Source organism: Castor canadensis, chromosome 6 (assembly GCF_047511655.1).
Source record: "Castor canadensis chromosome 6, mCasCan1.hap1v2, whole genome shotgun sequence".
Taxonomy (NCBI): domain Eukaryota; kingdom Metazoa; phylum Chordata; class Mammalia; order Rodentia; family Castoridae; genus Castor; species Castor canadensis.
In genome coordinates, this window is record NC_133391.1 from 15,826,386 (window position 1) to 15,841,647 (window position 15,262).

At 43.7% G+C, this 15,262-nt stretch overlaps 1 protein-coding gene across 4 annotated transcripts in view; it reads left to right on the top strand.

Moving 5' to 3' along the window:
- Galnt17 (polypeptide N-acetylgalactosaminyltransferase 17) overlaps positions 1-15,262 on the top strand; it is a 433,611-nt gene that overhangs the window by 146,467 nt on the left and 271,882 nt on the right. For all 4 annotated transcript variants that reach the window (XM_074075764.1, XM_074075766.1, XM_074075767.1 and 1 more), the window contains one exon: positions 527-710. In XM_074075764.1, the coding sequence (XP_073931865.1) occupies positions 527-710 (184 nt within the window). The remainder of the gene's footprint in view (positions 1-526; positions 711-15,262) is intronic.

Consider the following 15,262-nt stretch of genomic DNA (forward strand, 5'->3'; position numbering starts at 1 on the left):
GACACATCTGGAATGGTGGTTTTATTTTGTTATTATCATATTATGATTGCACTGGGGATACATTGTGACATTTATAAAAGTTCTTACAGTATATCTTAGTTGATTTCACCCCTCTATCATTCTTAGAATAGCTTCTACCCTCTCCCCTCATTCTTAGAGTAGTTTCAGAAAGTCTCATTTTCCATTTTCATACACGAGTACATAATATTCCACCATATTCACCCTCCTACACCCTTTCCTTATGTCTTCTTCGCTCCTACTGGTGCCAGCCCCGAGACAGGAACTATTTTACCTTCTTGTCCTTCATTTTTTAAAAAGACATTTTTGTTTGTTTAAGATAGCTGTACAGGGAGTTTCCTAGTAACATTTTCATGTATATATGTATTATAATCTGAATTGGTTCATCCCCTCCATTTTTCTCCTTTCTACCTTAGTCCCTTTCTTACGGTGATTTCCACAGGTTTGAAAATTCTATATGCAATGATGGTTTTAAAACTAATTCTTTTCCCCCCCGCCCTTTTTCTAGGTCTGTCCAAATCCCTTGGGCTCATTGAAGGCTATGGTGGGCGGGGCAAAGGGGGCCTTCCTGCCACCCTTTCCCCGGCTGAGGAAGAGAAAGCCAAAGGACCCCACGAGAAGTACGGCTACAATTCCTACCTCAGTGAAAAGATTTCACTGGATCGTTCCATTCCAGATTATCGGCCTACCAAGTAAGTTCCAGTTCAGCTATGCAGAGTGGTTTTAAGAATCTGAACCTGTGACATTGTCTTCTGTGATTTGTAAATAGCAGGGGGTTCTTTCATTTTATGACTTAGTCTCCTCCACAGTCAGTTGACTGAGGACTCTTGCTGGTTATGAAATATTAACTAAATAAAAAAGCAAGGGGCCAAGAGTAGGGTGCACACTCATAATCCGAGCTGCTTGGGAGGTAGAGGTAGGAGAATCACAAGTTTGAGGCCAGCCTGGACAAAGTTAGCATGAGAGCCTATCTGAAAAATGAACTAAAAGGCAAAAATGCTGGGGTGTGTGTGACTCAAGGGTGGAGAGCACTTGCCTAAGGAGGCCCTGAGCTCAGATCCCAGCACTGAAAAGGAAAACAAGTTAAATTGTTTTAGAAGTGGTCTAAAAGCAACTACAGAGCCCCTCGGTGGGAAAGGTTTTAAATATTAAAATATCAGCCTCCCATATAGCTAGGATTATAGGTGAGCATTACTGGCACCTGACTTCTTCTTATCTTCCTTCTTTGACATTATACCATAAGCATTTTTTGATGTTATTAAGTGTGATCATTATTAAAAGTTTGGGTTACTTTCAATTCTTCATTATTCTATATTACACTCTAGTGACTGTTCTGTCCCTCACATTTTTATGTGTGTTGATCTGACACTTTCTTAATCTACGATTTTAACCTTACAGTCCTTATTCATGACACAGGAATATTGTTGGGACGCCAGATAAATACCTTATTACTTTCCTTCAAAAAGTTTATATCAGTTTCTATTTTGACTGGACTTTTCCTGGACCCTTCCGATAGTGGAGAATCGAATTTTAAAAACAGCCTTTCCAAGTCGCTAGGTGAGACAGTACATCCATCACTGTGTCAATGACACTTTTTTTTTTTTAAATTCTTACTTCAAATGGGTTGCTTGCATCTTGGCTGGCTCATGGGAAGTCTTTGTTCATCACTCTTAGATTTAGGAATTATTTTCTCCTTGCGAAGTAGAGAAAACAAGGATCACAAAATCTAGATACTGGAGCAAAAGCCTCATTTTCTCGGTAAGGCTCCACCCTGGCTTCTCAAACAGACTCCATTTTCTTTTAGGTTTTCAATGTCTCTTTTTCCATTTAGTGGCTTGGCTTGGAGTAATTATTTCTCTTTCAAATGGATTTTGTGCAAATCAGTTAAGTATCCTGGTTACTGAGAAAAATAAATTGAAGATAAAGAAAATTATCTTGAATGGATTTAAAATTGCAGCATTAGCAGAGGAACCTAGTAAACCTCTCTCTTCTCTCTCTCTGTCTGCCTAATAAGCATACATTCACATTGAATCAGGAAAATACACCCTGCCCCCATTGTGGGCTGTTTTGTGTTCCTGGACCTGTGTTCTTAGGAACATCTGGCTGTTTTCATTTCCTGGTGCTCTCTGATTAGCCTTTTTAGTTTGGATGTTGGTAAATAAACATGGCATAGTTTTTGCTCTCCTGTGGGAATTGAATGTGGCAGCCAAACGGACATCAGTGAGCCTATATTCTGTGCCAGGTGATTTGTCATCTCCTCCCACCCTCCTGTCCCTATTAGAGACTGAACAGGGATGGAGACCCAATCCTGGCCCACTTGCTTCTTGCTGAGTGAGGGAGATAGACAGGGAAGTGGATCCACTCAGTACCTGGTGATCTGTGTGGTGTGGACCAGGATAGGGACACACAAAGCATATGCAGGGAGGTCTGAGAGTTTCTTGTTGGAGATGGTGCCTGAGCTAAACCTTGAAAGGCTAAGATGGGCTAGAAAATTGAAGAGAGGAATAAGGAGGACTAGGTAGGGAACAGCAAGAGGTCTTGCGTGAGGCCTGCCTGGGAGGAATGCGTTGTTCTGTATTGCTGTATGTACAACATGATGAGGTGAATCTCCCATTTATACCTCGTTCCTTCTGAAGCCACTAAAACAGAAGTCAAGGAATAGAGACAATGGAGACCCAGAAGGGAAAAGCAGATAGGTCAGGCAATGGCCTCCAGGAGGAGATGCTGCAGAACTTGGAAAAAGATGGAAGAAAGGGAACCTGTCAAGCCAATGTGGAAGCAGAGACCCAGCGTGCATGAGAGGTCCAGAGGTGGTGAGAGGTTGATCCAGCTCCCAGTCACAACCCAGAGACCCAGGGTTGAATGTGCCCATTGCAGGCTGGGAGGTGGAATTGAATGGAAGGCTTGTAGTTCTAACCCTGTATAGTTTGGGACTTGACATAGCCAGAGTCGGCCCCTCCCTGGAAGTTCACTCCCCAGTGAACTCTGGGCTCTTGTTCTCAGGATGGAGGACAGTGACGCTGCATGCTGAGTGAGGACACTCTTCAGCCTTATCCTCTCCAGGTTCTCCTGTCCCTGCACGAGAGTTTCAGGAACCCACTGGAGGGTGCCACCTGCTTAAGGAAAAGACCACTGGATCTGACAGTGGTGCTCTCCTCTAAAAAATAAAACATAGCTGGCTTCTGCTCATTTCTGTTAACATGGTTTGCCAGATGTAAAGCTCTGTCCTTCTACACAAAGCTATCTCACTCTAAATAAGAGAGATAGGCCAGGTGCCGTGGCTCACACCTGTAATCCTAACTACTCAGGAGGCAGAGATCAGGAGGATTATGGTTCAGAGTCAGCCCTGGCAAACAATTCAAGAGACCCTATCTTGAAAAACCCATTGCAAAAAAACCAAAGGGCTGGTGGAGTGGCTTAAGGTGTAGACCCTGAGTTCAAATCCCAGTACTGCAAAAATAAATAAATAAATAATAAAAATAACAGAGATAGGAGCCCTAGACATATGGCAGTCTCTGTTACTTTTATACAAGAATGAACATAGATTTTTTAAATACCTGTTGAAATTGCCAAAAGAGGGGAACTAAGGTAGAAAGGAGAAAAAGAAAGGCAATGAACCAGTTGGGGTTGTAATACATATATACATGGAAATGTCACAGGAAACTCCCTCTGTAGCTATCTTAAACAAACAAAAATGTCTTTTTTCCAAAACAGAGGACAGGAAGGTAAATCAGGTCCTGACTGGGGGTTGGCACAGTGGAAGGGGAGGATATAAGGAAAGGGTGAAGGAGGGTGAACATGGTGGAATATTATGCACTCGTGTATGAAAATGGACAAATGAGACCTGCTGAAACTGTTCCAGGAATGATAGAGGGGATAAAGGAGAATGGTGGAGGGGTGAATTCAGCTATGATACATTGTAAGAGCTTTTCTGAATATGTCAGTGTACCCCAGTACAACAAGAATATGATAAAAAAAAAAAAAAAGAAGGCCCTGACAATAGCAGCAAAACCCACCAACAACAATGACATCAGAAAGGACATTTTGGGGAAACAGAGTCTAGAGACTTTAAAACAAAATTGATTTGGAGAGCTCATGTTTTTGCTTTGTTTATAAAATAAGATCTAATACCCATGTTATGATAATAATCAGAATGAAAAATACATTTGAAGTTAAAAATTAGCTAGGAATAAATAATTAGCTAGGAATAAATTATTCTATAAAGGTTGAAAGACAGTGTATGAGAAACAGGAGAGGAAAGATCAAAGAGGAGTTAGATGAGCCCAGCAGGCTGACATCCTACTGATAAGAATGTCACGAGAACAGAGAGAATAAAGTCACCAAACAAGTGATACAAGAAATTTTCCTAAAAGTGTAGGACTCGAGCTTTCAGATTAGAAGATCCCACCCAGTGACTACATAATTTGAAAAGGAAAAAAAAATAAACCCACATCAAGAAATCCATATGTAAAATCTAAAAACAACTTAAAGAAAAAGTCCTTAAAGCACTGAGAGAGAAAATGCTGATCAAATGGAGTAGACATTCATTTCTCAGTTTCATACTACAAGATGGGGCAGCAGTGCCTAAATAATTTTGAGAAACAAAAAAAGTATTTGCATCTTAGAACTCTTCAGTCAGCCATAGAGTTCTTCAAGCCAGAAGCAGGCAGAAGGTACACACTGCAGACATGTAGAGATCCAACGATTTTGTCTTCTTTGAAATCTGTTTCCAGGAAGCTACTCAAGCGTGTGCTCCAGTAAAACAAGGAAGTAATGTAAGAGAGAGAAACAGGACCCAGAAAGCAGGGCATTCCAATAGGACAGTGCTGATGGCAGATCCTAGCCAAATGACCAAGGAATGCCCCAGGCTGGCCGCCATGGGACAAGGGACAGACCATTCCAATACTCTAGGAGTGTGTCACCAAAAGGTCGGGGGGAAGGATCGAATTGTTTGATTGTCTGGTGGGGTTTTTTTTTGTTTTTTTGCGGGGGTAATGGAACTTGAGCTCAGGGCCTACATCTTGAACCACTCTGCAAGCTCTTTAAAATTGCGTTGGCTTTTTTTCCAGGTAGGATCTTGTGAATGATTTCCCTGGGCTGGGTTTGCCTGTCTGCCTAATGTTTTTGACTGCATGAACATTTTGCAAGCATTTGTTCAGAGATTTGGAACTGTCTTCTATTAGATACAGAAAACTAGGTCTGTGAAAAAGCAAAGCAATTATTAACTGTAGAAAAAAAAAAAAAAGAAAGCATTCCAAGAAAAGAATTTCAGTTCCATATACTGCGTGGCTCAGCTGTGAACAGTCTAGTCATGAAAATGTAAATATTGCGCATAAATGTAAGAACCAAACACGGTCTAGTTATATTAGAAGGAGGAGGAGATAGATGTGAGGTGCATCTGTGAGGCGTGGGTAGTGTAAGAAAATTAAGTTTTCATCTTTGTAGACCAAAAATCATTAGAGGATGTCTAAAACTTAAAGATCAAAAAATAATAACACACCCCTATGGTGGCACACAGGTGTGATTCCAGCACTTGGGAAGATAAGGTAGGGGGATCACAAGTTCAAGACCAGCCTGAGCTACTTAAGTAAGAGCCTGTCTCAAAACAAACAAACAATAAAACCTCAGAAACAATGAAAAATAAATAAACAAAAACAAGAAATGTTAACACAGTTATTGTCATTGAGCCCAATGGAGATTACAGAAGTAGTCTGGGACTGTGTATATTTTGTTTTACTAAAATAAAATGTCAATTAAACCTTAGTGTAAGTGCATAAAATTTCAACTCTGCCATGATATAAATACATAGACGAAAATTAAATGCAAGAGCAGTGGTGCAAAGGTGTGATAGAAGAAAGTTGGTGGGATGGATATGGGGGCTCATGCCTGTAATCCCAGATACTTGGGAGGTGGAGATCAGGAGGATCGTCATTCTAGGCCGGGGGTGGGGGAGCTTAGTGAGACCCCATCTCAATGTATAAAGCAGGCATGGTGGTGCATTTATGATCCCAGCTGTGTGGGAGGCATAGGTAAGAGGATCATGGTCCAGTGTCTCCAAGGAAATTGTAGGACCCTGTCTGAAAAATAACTAAAGCAAAACGGGCTGGGGTCTGTCTCAAAGGGTAGAAAACCCGATTAGCAGGCAGGAGGCCCTGAGTTCAAACTCGGGTACCACCAATAAAATTATTTTTTAAAAAAGTGAAAAAAAGAAAGAGTTGAAGACCTAGACTGAATGGCAAGATGGTATTTACCCTTTTTTTTTTTTCCATACTGGAGTTTGAACTCAGGGCCTACACCTTGAGCCACTCCACCAGCCCTTTTTGTGTGTGATTTTTTTTTTTTCAAGATAGGGTCTCTCAAACTGTTTGCTTGTTCTGGCTTTGAACCACAATCCTCCTGATCTCTGCCTCCTGAGTAGCTGGGATTACAGGTGTGAGCCACTGGTGCTCAGCCCTTTTCAGCTTTTTGTGGCACCTGTATGCTGGAGAAGTTTGAGAGTGAACTTTGGGTTGGACTGGAGAGCTTGCCCACAGCCTACATGCTAACCAAGAATGCCACTGGAGAAGTTACCAATTAACTCTTGCTAATTGCACATTAATCTTGGCCATCCAAGCATAGCAAGAACCTCACCAGAGGAAGCCACTTGTCTGACACTCCAGCCCTGCGGATAGGAAGGGAGGCACCTACTTCTCTCCTTCCTGGAGAGAATAGGCCTGAACCAGCTCTCACAAGTTTTTGAGAGGTTTAAGGTAGCTAGGTTTCATTGCAATTTTCAACAGAACCTCAAGTTGCTTTAATTCTTATTGTTTTATGACTTGATTACACTTGAGAAAATTGTTTGCCTTATACATATGAATGAATACTTAGGTAGTATCATATTTCAGGCAAATGGATTCCAAACTGTTGTTTTCCATTTTGTTTTAATTCAGGATTCTTTTTTCTTCCACTGTACAGATTCTTCAGGTTTATATGAACTGTAAGCTGTCAATCTCCCTGTGTTCATTTCCTCACTGCTTTAAAGCTAAGGCTGATATCGTCTCTCAGACTACTTATAAATATTCCATTCTGTTTTGTGTGGCTTTTCTTTGACTGTCTTCCATTCCATCCTCTGAGAGAGTTTATTTTCAAAGATGGCACAGGTTTGCGTCTGTTGTTCCAAATGTCTGTATTTTATTTTATTTACAAAACAGCCTATTCAAAATAATTTTGTAAACAACCCTATATTTCTCTTATTGGTAGGTACTGAACGTATCATGTTGGATGCTTTTTTTATGTATCAGTGGGTTTGTTTTCTAAGTTGTATGCTTTTTTTTTTTGTCTATGTATCTTATCCTTTTTTTCTTTTCTTTGTTTAAAAAACTTATTTATTTGGTAGTGCTGGGGTTTGAGCTAGGCAGACACTCTACCACTTGTGCCACTCTGCTAGCCCTTTTTTATGGGGAGTATTTTTGAGATAGAGTCTCTTGAACTATATTGAACTATTTCCCTGGGCTGGCTTCGAACCGTAATCCTCCTGATCTCTGCCTCCTGAGTAGCTGGGATTACAGTCATGAGTCACAGCCATACCCATCTAAAAATTCACTCAAAATGATCATGTGACTGAAGCCCCTAATCTGCCAGGTTCTGGATGGACAGTGCAGAGGAGCAACACAGGTTGGGTTCCCTAGGATGGCAGCCAGCAGGGAGGCAGGTGGCTGTGAGTCCTTAGGCCGCTTTCCTAGAGCTTTGGAAACACAGAGGGGGATGGGCAGCTCTGAGAGGGCCAGGACACTGTGGAGGTGACCTTCATATTTTTTGCATTGTAGTTTATTTACTTGTGAATGTAATCGACACATAATTGCACGTATCCGTGGCTGTGAATGATACTGTGATACAGTATACACTACGTAACAATCAAGTCTGTATAATTAGCATTTCTGTTGCTTTTTAAACATTCATTTCTTTCTGCTGGAATCCTTCAGGCTGCTCTTTGCTGGTTCTTTAGGAAAAATGGAGAAAATTATTGTGAAGTGCAGCCCCCTGTTGTGCTGTAGAACACCAGAACTTACTCGCATACTCAAAGGTATTTTGGTACCAATTTCCCAACCTTCTGTCATTATCCTTCCCAGCCTCAGGCAACCACTTTTCTACCCCACTTCCATGAGATCAGCCTCATCTTCTTAGCTTCCTTCCACTTGGCATTGAGAACACGGGGGATTTGTCTTTCTGTGTCTGACTTCCACTTCACGTAATGTTGCAGCCAATGGTAGAAATTCATTTTTTATGGATGAATACTATTCCACTGTGCCTGTACTACCTTTCCTTTATCCGTCCATCCACCTATCCATCCCTCTGTCCACCCACCCATCCACCTATCCATCTATCCACCCACCCACCCACTCACCCATCTACCCATCCACCCACCCACCCAACCATCCACCCATCCACCTATCCATCCATCCATCCATCCACTCACCCATCCACCTATCCATCCATCCACCCACTCACCCGTCCATCCATCTATCCATTCATCCACTCATCCATCCATCCACCCATCCATCCATCCACCCATCCACCCATCTACCTGTCCACCCGTCCACCCATCCATCTGTTCACCCATCCATCCATCTACCCATCCATCTGTTTACCCATCCATCCATCTACCCATTCATCCGTCCACCCATCCACCCATCCACCCGTCCACCCATTCATCCGTTCACCCATCCATCCATCTACCCATCCATCCGTCTACCCACTCACCCATCCGTCGATCCATCCATCCGTCCACGCACACCTCAGTGGGTTCCACGTCTTGTGACTGTGAGGATAGCGCCTTGATAAACATGGGTGTGCACATCTCTTCCATCTGTATTATGGGTTTTGTTTTACAAAACAGCCTATTCAATATCATTTCGTAAACAACCTTCTAGTTCTCTTATTGGTAGGTACCAAACGTATCATATCGAGTTCACTCCCTGTGGATGTACGCCTAGGAGTGTGTAGCTGGATCGCATGGCAGTCCTATCTTCAGTTTTTTCAGGAGCCTCCATACTGTTTTCCAAAATGGTGGCACTCATTTACATTCCCACCAAAGTGCATGAAAGGAGTTTCTTTTCACACATCTAACCAGCTCCTGTTGTTAACGGTTATCTCCTTGAATACAATCATTGTAACTGGGGTGTGATGATAGCTCCTTGTGATTTTGGTGTGTGTTCTCCTAGTGATTGTAGGGCTTTTCTCCATATACTTTTTGGCCATTTGTATTTCCATTTTGAGAATTATCTATTCAGGTCATTTACCCATTTAAAAATTGTATTATTACTTTTGGTGACATTGAGTTTTTTGTGCTCCTTGTATATTCTGGATTCCTTTGTTGGAGGCCAGGAACAGGATGGCCAAACCTAAGTCTCTTTTCCAGTTCCCTAGCATTTATCGAGCACCAACTGTGTACTAGGCATTGCCAGAGAAAGAAGTGGAAGATTTCTACTAATACAGTGACATTTTATTGTTGTCATGCTACTTTTATAAAATTGTCCCTTTGTCATATACTGAGGACTAAGCAGGGATGGAGCAGGAGGGTTGGATTCAAGAAAATCTTCCCGAGTCAACAAAACGAGTCAGACGTTAATTGGATGTGGATGAAGTGACCACAGTCGGAAGAGTCTGGCTCAGGACATGATGAGGACATGATCCCTGGAGAAGTTCCTGGCTCGTGAAATCATGGCTGGTGGAGAGGACAGTTCTGCCTGCCCAGGGTCCCCAGAGATACAGTGTTCTTGAAGTAGCCACATGCCCGGATTCAGCTGGCTTTGTTCATTACTTGGCCTCTTGTGAGTGAGACAGCTGGTGTCACTCAGATCCAGGTCGGGGATCATAACCCCAGTCCTTTCCTTTGCCGAGATACACCATTCTGTGCTGCATCCTGACATATTAATTATCTGTGTGTCCAATTATCTCGTCATCTGGGGGAGGGACGGCCTGAGAGCAGAGAAATTTGTCTGGGCTTACTGAAGCCACTGCTGAGATTCCTGTACAAGTTTTATTGTGTGCCTTCTCTTCTTGGTGCACATGGGTAATTTATAGGCACTTTCTACTGCAGTTATCTTCAATTTCTCCTTTGGCCTCCTGCTTATAAATCCAGATGTCAGGGTGCTCGGGAATTCATTTTGCTGCACTCCGGAAGTCTCATCTTTGGTTTTTGCTGCAAACTCTAACTCGTTGTATTCAAGCAAGGTCTGCTTTGGACATGGATGGCGTGAGGCATTTGGGAATGACCCGTGGGCCCAGTCCACTAAAGGGACCCGTGTTGGGGCTGGAGGTCAAGAGTGATAGCCTGGCCAACCATGGGGATCAGAAGCCATCCAAGTGCGGAGCTGGTTTGGTTGGGTCTGAGCAAGTTTGTGGGCCATGGTGTCATAACTGAGATGGATTACTGTGCTCATTAGTTAGTGACAACTCAAGTTCCTTCCCCCAGGACGAAAAGGACGTGTCTGAATATTGTGACTGTGACCCAGCACTTTTGTCTGAACCATTGCTCTGAGAATAGATACCCTATGTGTCTATTCCCAGTTGGTTTTATCTATGCCCAGTTGGTTTTCAGGTGAGGCGAGAGTCCCTTCAGGAAGGCCAGGATCCCCACGTTAAGCTTTCTCATTCTCAGACGTGGGCACAGAGGGCAGCTGTCCACTGAATACTGGGTGTTTGGAATAATGAATAGCTACAGAGGAGTGTCTCTGAATCACTCAACACAATAATCATTCCCTTTTATTGACTGCCTTTTATGTTTTTTGTCACTATGGGGCATGTTTTATTGAGCTCAATTAAATGTAACCACCCTCTGCAGTAGCCCTTATAGTTCCTGGGTTATAAATTAGCCAAGGGGGGCCAGAGAGGTTAAGCAACCTGCCCAAGGTCACACAGCTCCTGAGGGATCCTCACTGGTCCTCATTCCCACCTTGTGTGTGTCCAAGGGCTACCTGTGCATGTCCCTGTGCCTCATATCACTCTGTGGATACAGCCCTTCCCTGTCTACAGAATGAAGCCTTCTTCTCCCTTCTGTATTGCTAGAGGGAAGAGGAATTCTGAGTCTCAGAGAAACGAGACTGTGTGTGTGTGTGTGTGTGTGTGTGTGTGTGAGAGAGAGAGAGAGAGAGAGAGAGAGAAATAGAGAGAGACTGCTTTTGCTAATAGTAGATTTAAAAAAAACAAGTAGATTAGAACTAGTGTTTTTACTTTTTTCAGAGATTGAAGTGATTTCTTTCTCACATATTGAAATTATTTTGCTGTGGAAAGAAGTGAGTATTAAAAAGTACATTTGAGCATTGTGTTTACCAAAGTGAGGTTTTTGGAGCATGTTAAGAATGGTGTCTCCAGCCTTTAATCCCAGCTACTCAGGAGGCAGAGATCAGGAGGATTGTGCTTTGAAGCCAGGCTGGGCAAATATTTTACAAGACCCTCTCTCAAAAAAAACCCATCACAAAAAAGGGCTGGTGAAGTGGCTCAAGGTGTAGGTCCTGTGTTCAAATCCCAGCACTGCAGAAAAAAAAAATGTGGGAGCCAGGCCCCGTGGAGTTTCCAGTCTGCAGCTTTGGCCCCTTTCTGTGGTTAACTCCCTACACTGAGGACCTATGCAGGGGTGGGAGGGTGGTGAGAGTGAACGCTGCCCACAGGACGCATGTTCCAGTGAAGGGTGGACTTTTGAGACTGTCCTTGGAGCCACTCCAGCGTGGCTGAGAGATTGACTGTAGGTTGGGGTTGGGTGGGAGAATGGGAGAGCTCTGCTGTCTTCTTCCAGGCTGTGCTGAAGTCTGGGCAGCAGGTAGAGAACCCTGTCACCTCACCAGGTGCTCCTGTCATAAAACCCCAAACCGTCGTAGTCAAGAGACAAATGGGACCACTTCTATCAGAATTTCCTTAGCTGATTTTTGTTGTTGTTTTTGACACAGGGTCTTACTATGTAAGCCCAGGCTGACCTCAAACTCGAAATCCTCCTACCTTTGCATCTGGAGTTGGGATTACAGGCATGTACCACCATCACTGACTCCTTAGTGGTTTTTTTTGTTTTGTTTTGGCAGTATTGGGATTTGAACTCAGGGTCTTACACTTACTAGGCAGTCGCTCTACCACTCTACCATTTTCAGATAAGGTCTGGTGCTTTTGCCTGGGATTGTTCTGGACTGAAACCTCTTACCTCTGCCTTCCCGGGGCTGGCATCGCAGGCACACACCACTATGCCTGTTTATTGATCGAGATGGGGCCTTGCTAACTTTTTGCCCAGGCTGGCCTCAATCCCTAATCCTCCTAATCTCTCCCTCCTGAGTAGCTGAGATTACAGTTATATGCTCCTACGCCCAGCTTCTTAGTTTATTTTTAAGAAATCATCCCCACTTCTAGAGGCAGAGCCAACTTGGTTGCTCAAAAGTTTATGGTTTGGCAAATTTAATTGAATCTCTTCTGAGGACTGAGTGGATTCCCACCCAAACACATGAAAGTGAGGTCATAGTAAAGATTCCCTTCCATGTGGGGTCTAGAGAGCTTTCTGGATGTTTCCGTTTCTTGCAGGGCGAACTTGATGCCAGCTGAGAGAAAAGGTGTCACCTTATCCCGTGTGTGCAAATGATTTTCTCTGTGGCCCTTTTACAACCTCCAGGGCCATTGAGTTCCTACTGCATGTTCTCCAGATGTTCACGTGACCCTGGGAAATAGGGTTTTTTTTAGGGATGTCAAGTTAGTTCTGGGATTCACAGTAGGGGCGTGCTTGTATCTGCAGACTCTGGGCCTTGGTGGAGGGGCCGTAGCCACTTGGGAACAGAAGCAGGAGACTGGCTCACCTCCTTCCATTCTCAGAAATCTCAATGTGACCTGTTCATGGCGCTTCAGAGCAGGGACCCACAATCTGTGCTTCTGGAGCAATCTGCCGCCTGCTTTGCACTCCGCTCCTTGCCGTGGCTGGCCAGGGCCACCACGGGAAGGACACTGGAAGCAGTGGACCAATTGGGGTTGTAAAACATATATGAATGGAAATATCACACGGGAACTGTGTCTCAAACTAACAAAAATGTCACGTTTTCCTTTTTATCATTTTTCTTCTACAAAATCAGAGAGCAGGAGGTCGGAACAGATTCTGCCTGGAGTGTGTGTGGGGTGTTAGCACCAGTAGGAGGGGGAGGTGGCAGTAGGAGGACAATTAAGGTGCAAATAATGTATACACATGTATGTAAATGCAAAAATGATACCTGTTGAAACTGTTCCAGGAATCAGGGGAGGAGGGATGAAGGAGAGCAGTGGAAGGGGTGAATTCAAGTATAATTTCTTTTTCTTTCTTTTTTTTTTTTTGGTGAGACTGGGGTTTGAACTTAGGGTTTTGTGCTTGCAAAGTGCTCTACCACTTGAGCCACACCTCCAGTCCTCTCAAGTATGACATATTTGATACATTGTAAGAACTTTTGTAAATGCCACAATGTACCCCCACCAGCACAACAATAAAGGAAAAAAATGGAAAAACAACAAAAAACAAATCCATCCTAAACTGGCAGACAGACACACACACACCCCAGAAATCCCAAGCAAGTCATAGCAGCCTGCTGAATTCCACTGTGATGCATTCTGTGGATTGTTCTGGAAAATACTTGGCCGCAAACATTTGTTTGTCTGCCTGCAAATAGTCAAGACAGGTAAACATCTTTGCAAGCACAGTGCCTTTTTGATGTGCAGAGTTCCGCGTTGTTTTTGGTAGGTGAGCACAGTCAGCATCCTCCAAGTGGCAGCACCAGAGAGATGTCACCGTGCTTTGTAATAAGGCGGGATTTACAGCATGGTGAGAGCTCAGGGGTGATGGAGGCTCCTGGCAGAAAGGGCGACGTGGACCAAAGTCAGGTATTGACGGGAAGCAGGTGCACTGCAGAGGGAGGAGGTGGCTCATGAGGATTGCAGACGGTACTGCTCTTTTCCTTCATTTTGAAGGAAATCTGATTAGCCAGCACAGGACCTTGAATATGGATGCAGGGAAAAGGCTGGGGCATATGGAGGGAACATATTTGTTCTTAGAAAACCAGTAGAAAATGTTTAATGTCACCATAACCTCATTTGCATAGAATTCGTCACTCGAAAAATCAAATGAAAGCAAAGGAAGGCAAGAGGAAAGCTGCCTGGTTCCGAGTTTCACTTCATTGTGAGCAACATAAATAATTCAGTTGAATAAATGAATTCAAAATTGCTTCAAGTAGATGTGCTGTCAGTTATTATTCCTGTAGATTCCTTTAATGGTCCATGTCGTGATGATGAAGTGATGTGACTGTGTAGTGCGTTGCTGTGCAGTTGATCTGTGATTAAAAGAAAAAACAACAAAAAAAACCCATACTGACATACTGAGCCGGGTGCCAGGGGCTCATGCCTGTAATCCTAGCTGTAGGCAGAGAGTAGGAGGATCACGGTTCAAAGCCAGTCTGGGCAAATAGTTCGTGAGATCCTATTCAATAATGCCCATCACATAAAAGGGGCTGGTGGAGTGGCTCAAATGGTGGAGCACCAGCCTACAAGCGTGAGGCCCTGAGTTCAAACTCCAGTGCCACCAAAAAAAATAATAATAATAAACATACTGAGCTTTCTGTAGTTCTCAAGTGTTTCCTGGAGACAAATGAATTTTTTAGCTGTGCACTCCATTTCAAACCCTGACCTTGAGGAGGTGGAATGAGTCTCTGATTACCTTCACTGTGGGGAATGTCATCCTGGGCTGGACTAGGCTAGACGTTATCATAAATAAGTGTTTGGAACCTGGGTGGCAGAACGAAAGCCATTGTGTCTGCTTACAGAGTCTGTATAGGAGGTCCTCGAGTGGAGTGGGCCTGGTTCATGTGGAATGGATAGGAGGTCCTGGCAAGTGGCCTGCGGGAGGTGGGAGGGCAGGTAGAAGTCCTGGAATGCAGGTGGGAGGGTAATGATAAAGAATCTGACCAGGTGCAGTGCTGCACGCCTGTAATCCCAGCACTCAAGAGGCTGAGGCAGGAGGGTCTCAAGTTCAAGGCCAGCCTGGGCTACATAGTGAGAACCTTCTCAAAGAAACAAAACAAAACACCAAAATAGAGAGAGAGAGAGAGAGAGAGAGAGAAACCAGAATCTGGGATAACGCCAATGGGAAGAAAATTGACACATTAGGTTAGTGCCGGACCTCCCAAATTCAAGTCCTCCTTGAAGCTCAGAAGGTCAGCTTATGTGGCAGGAGGGTGTTTGTCAGGTTAACTGGTTACTTCGAGGGCACACTGGAGTA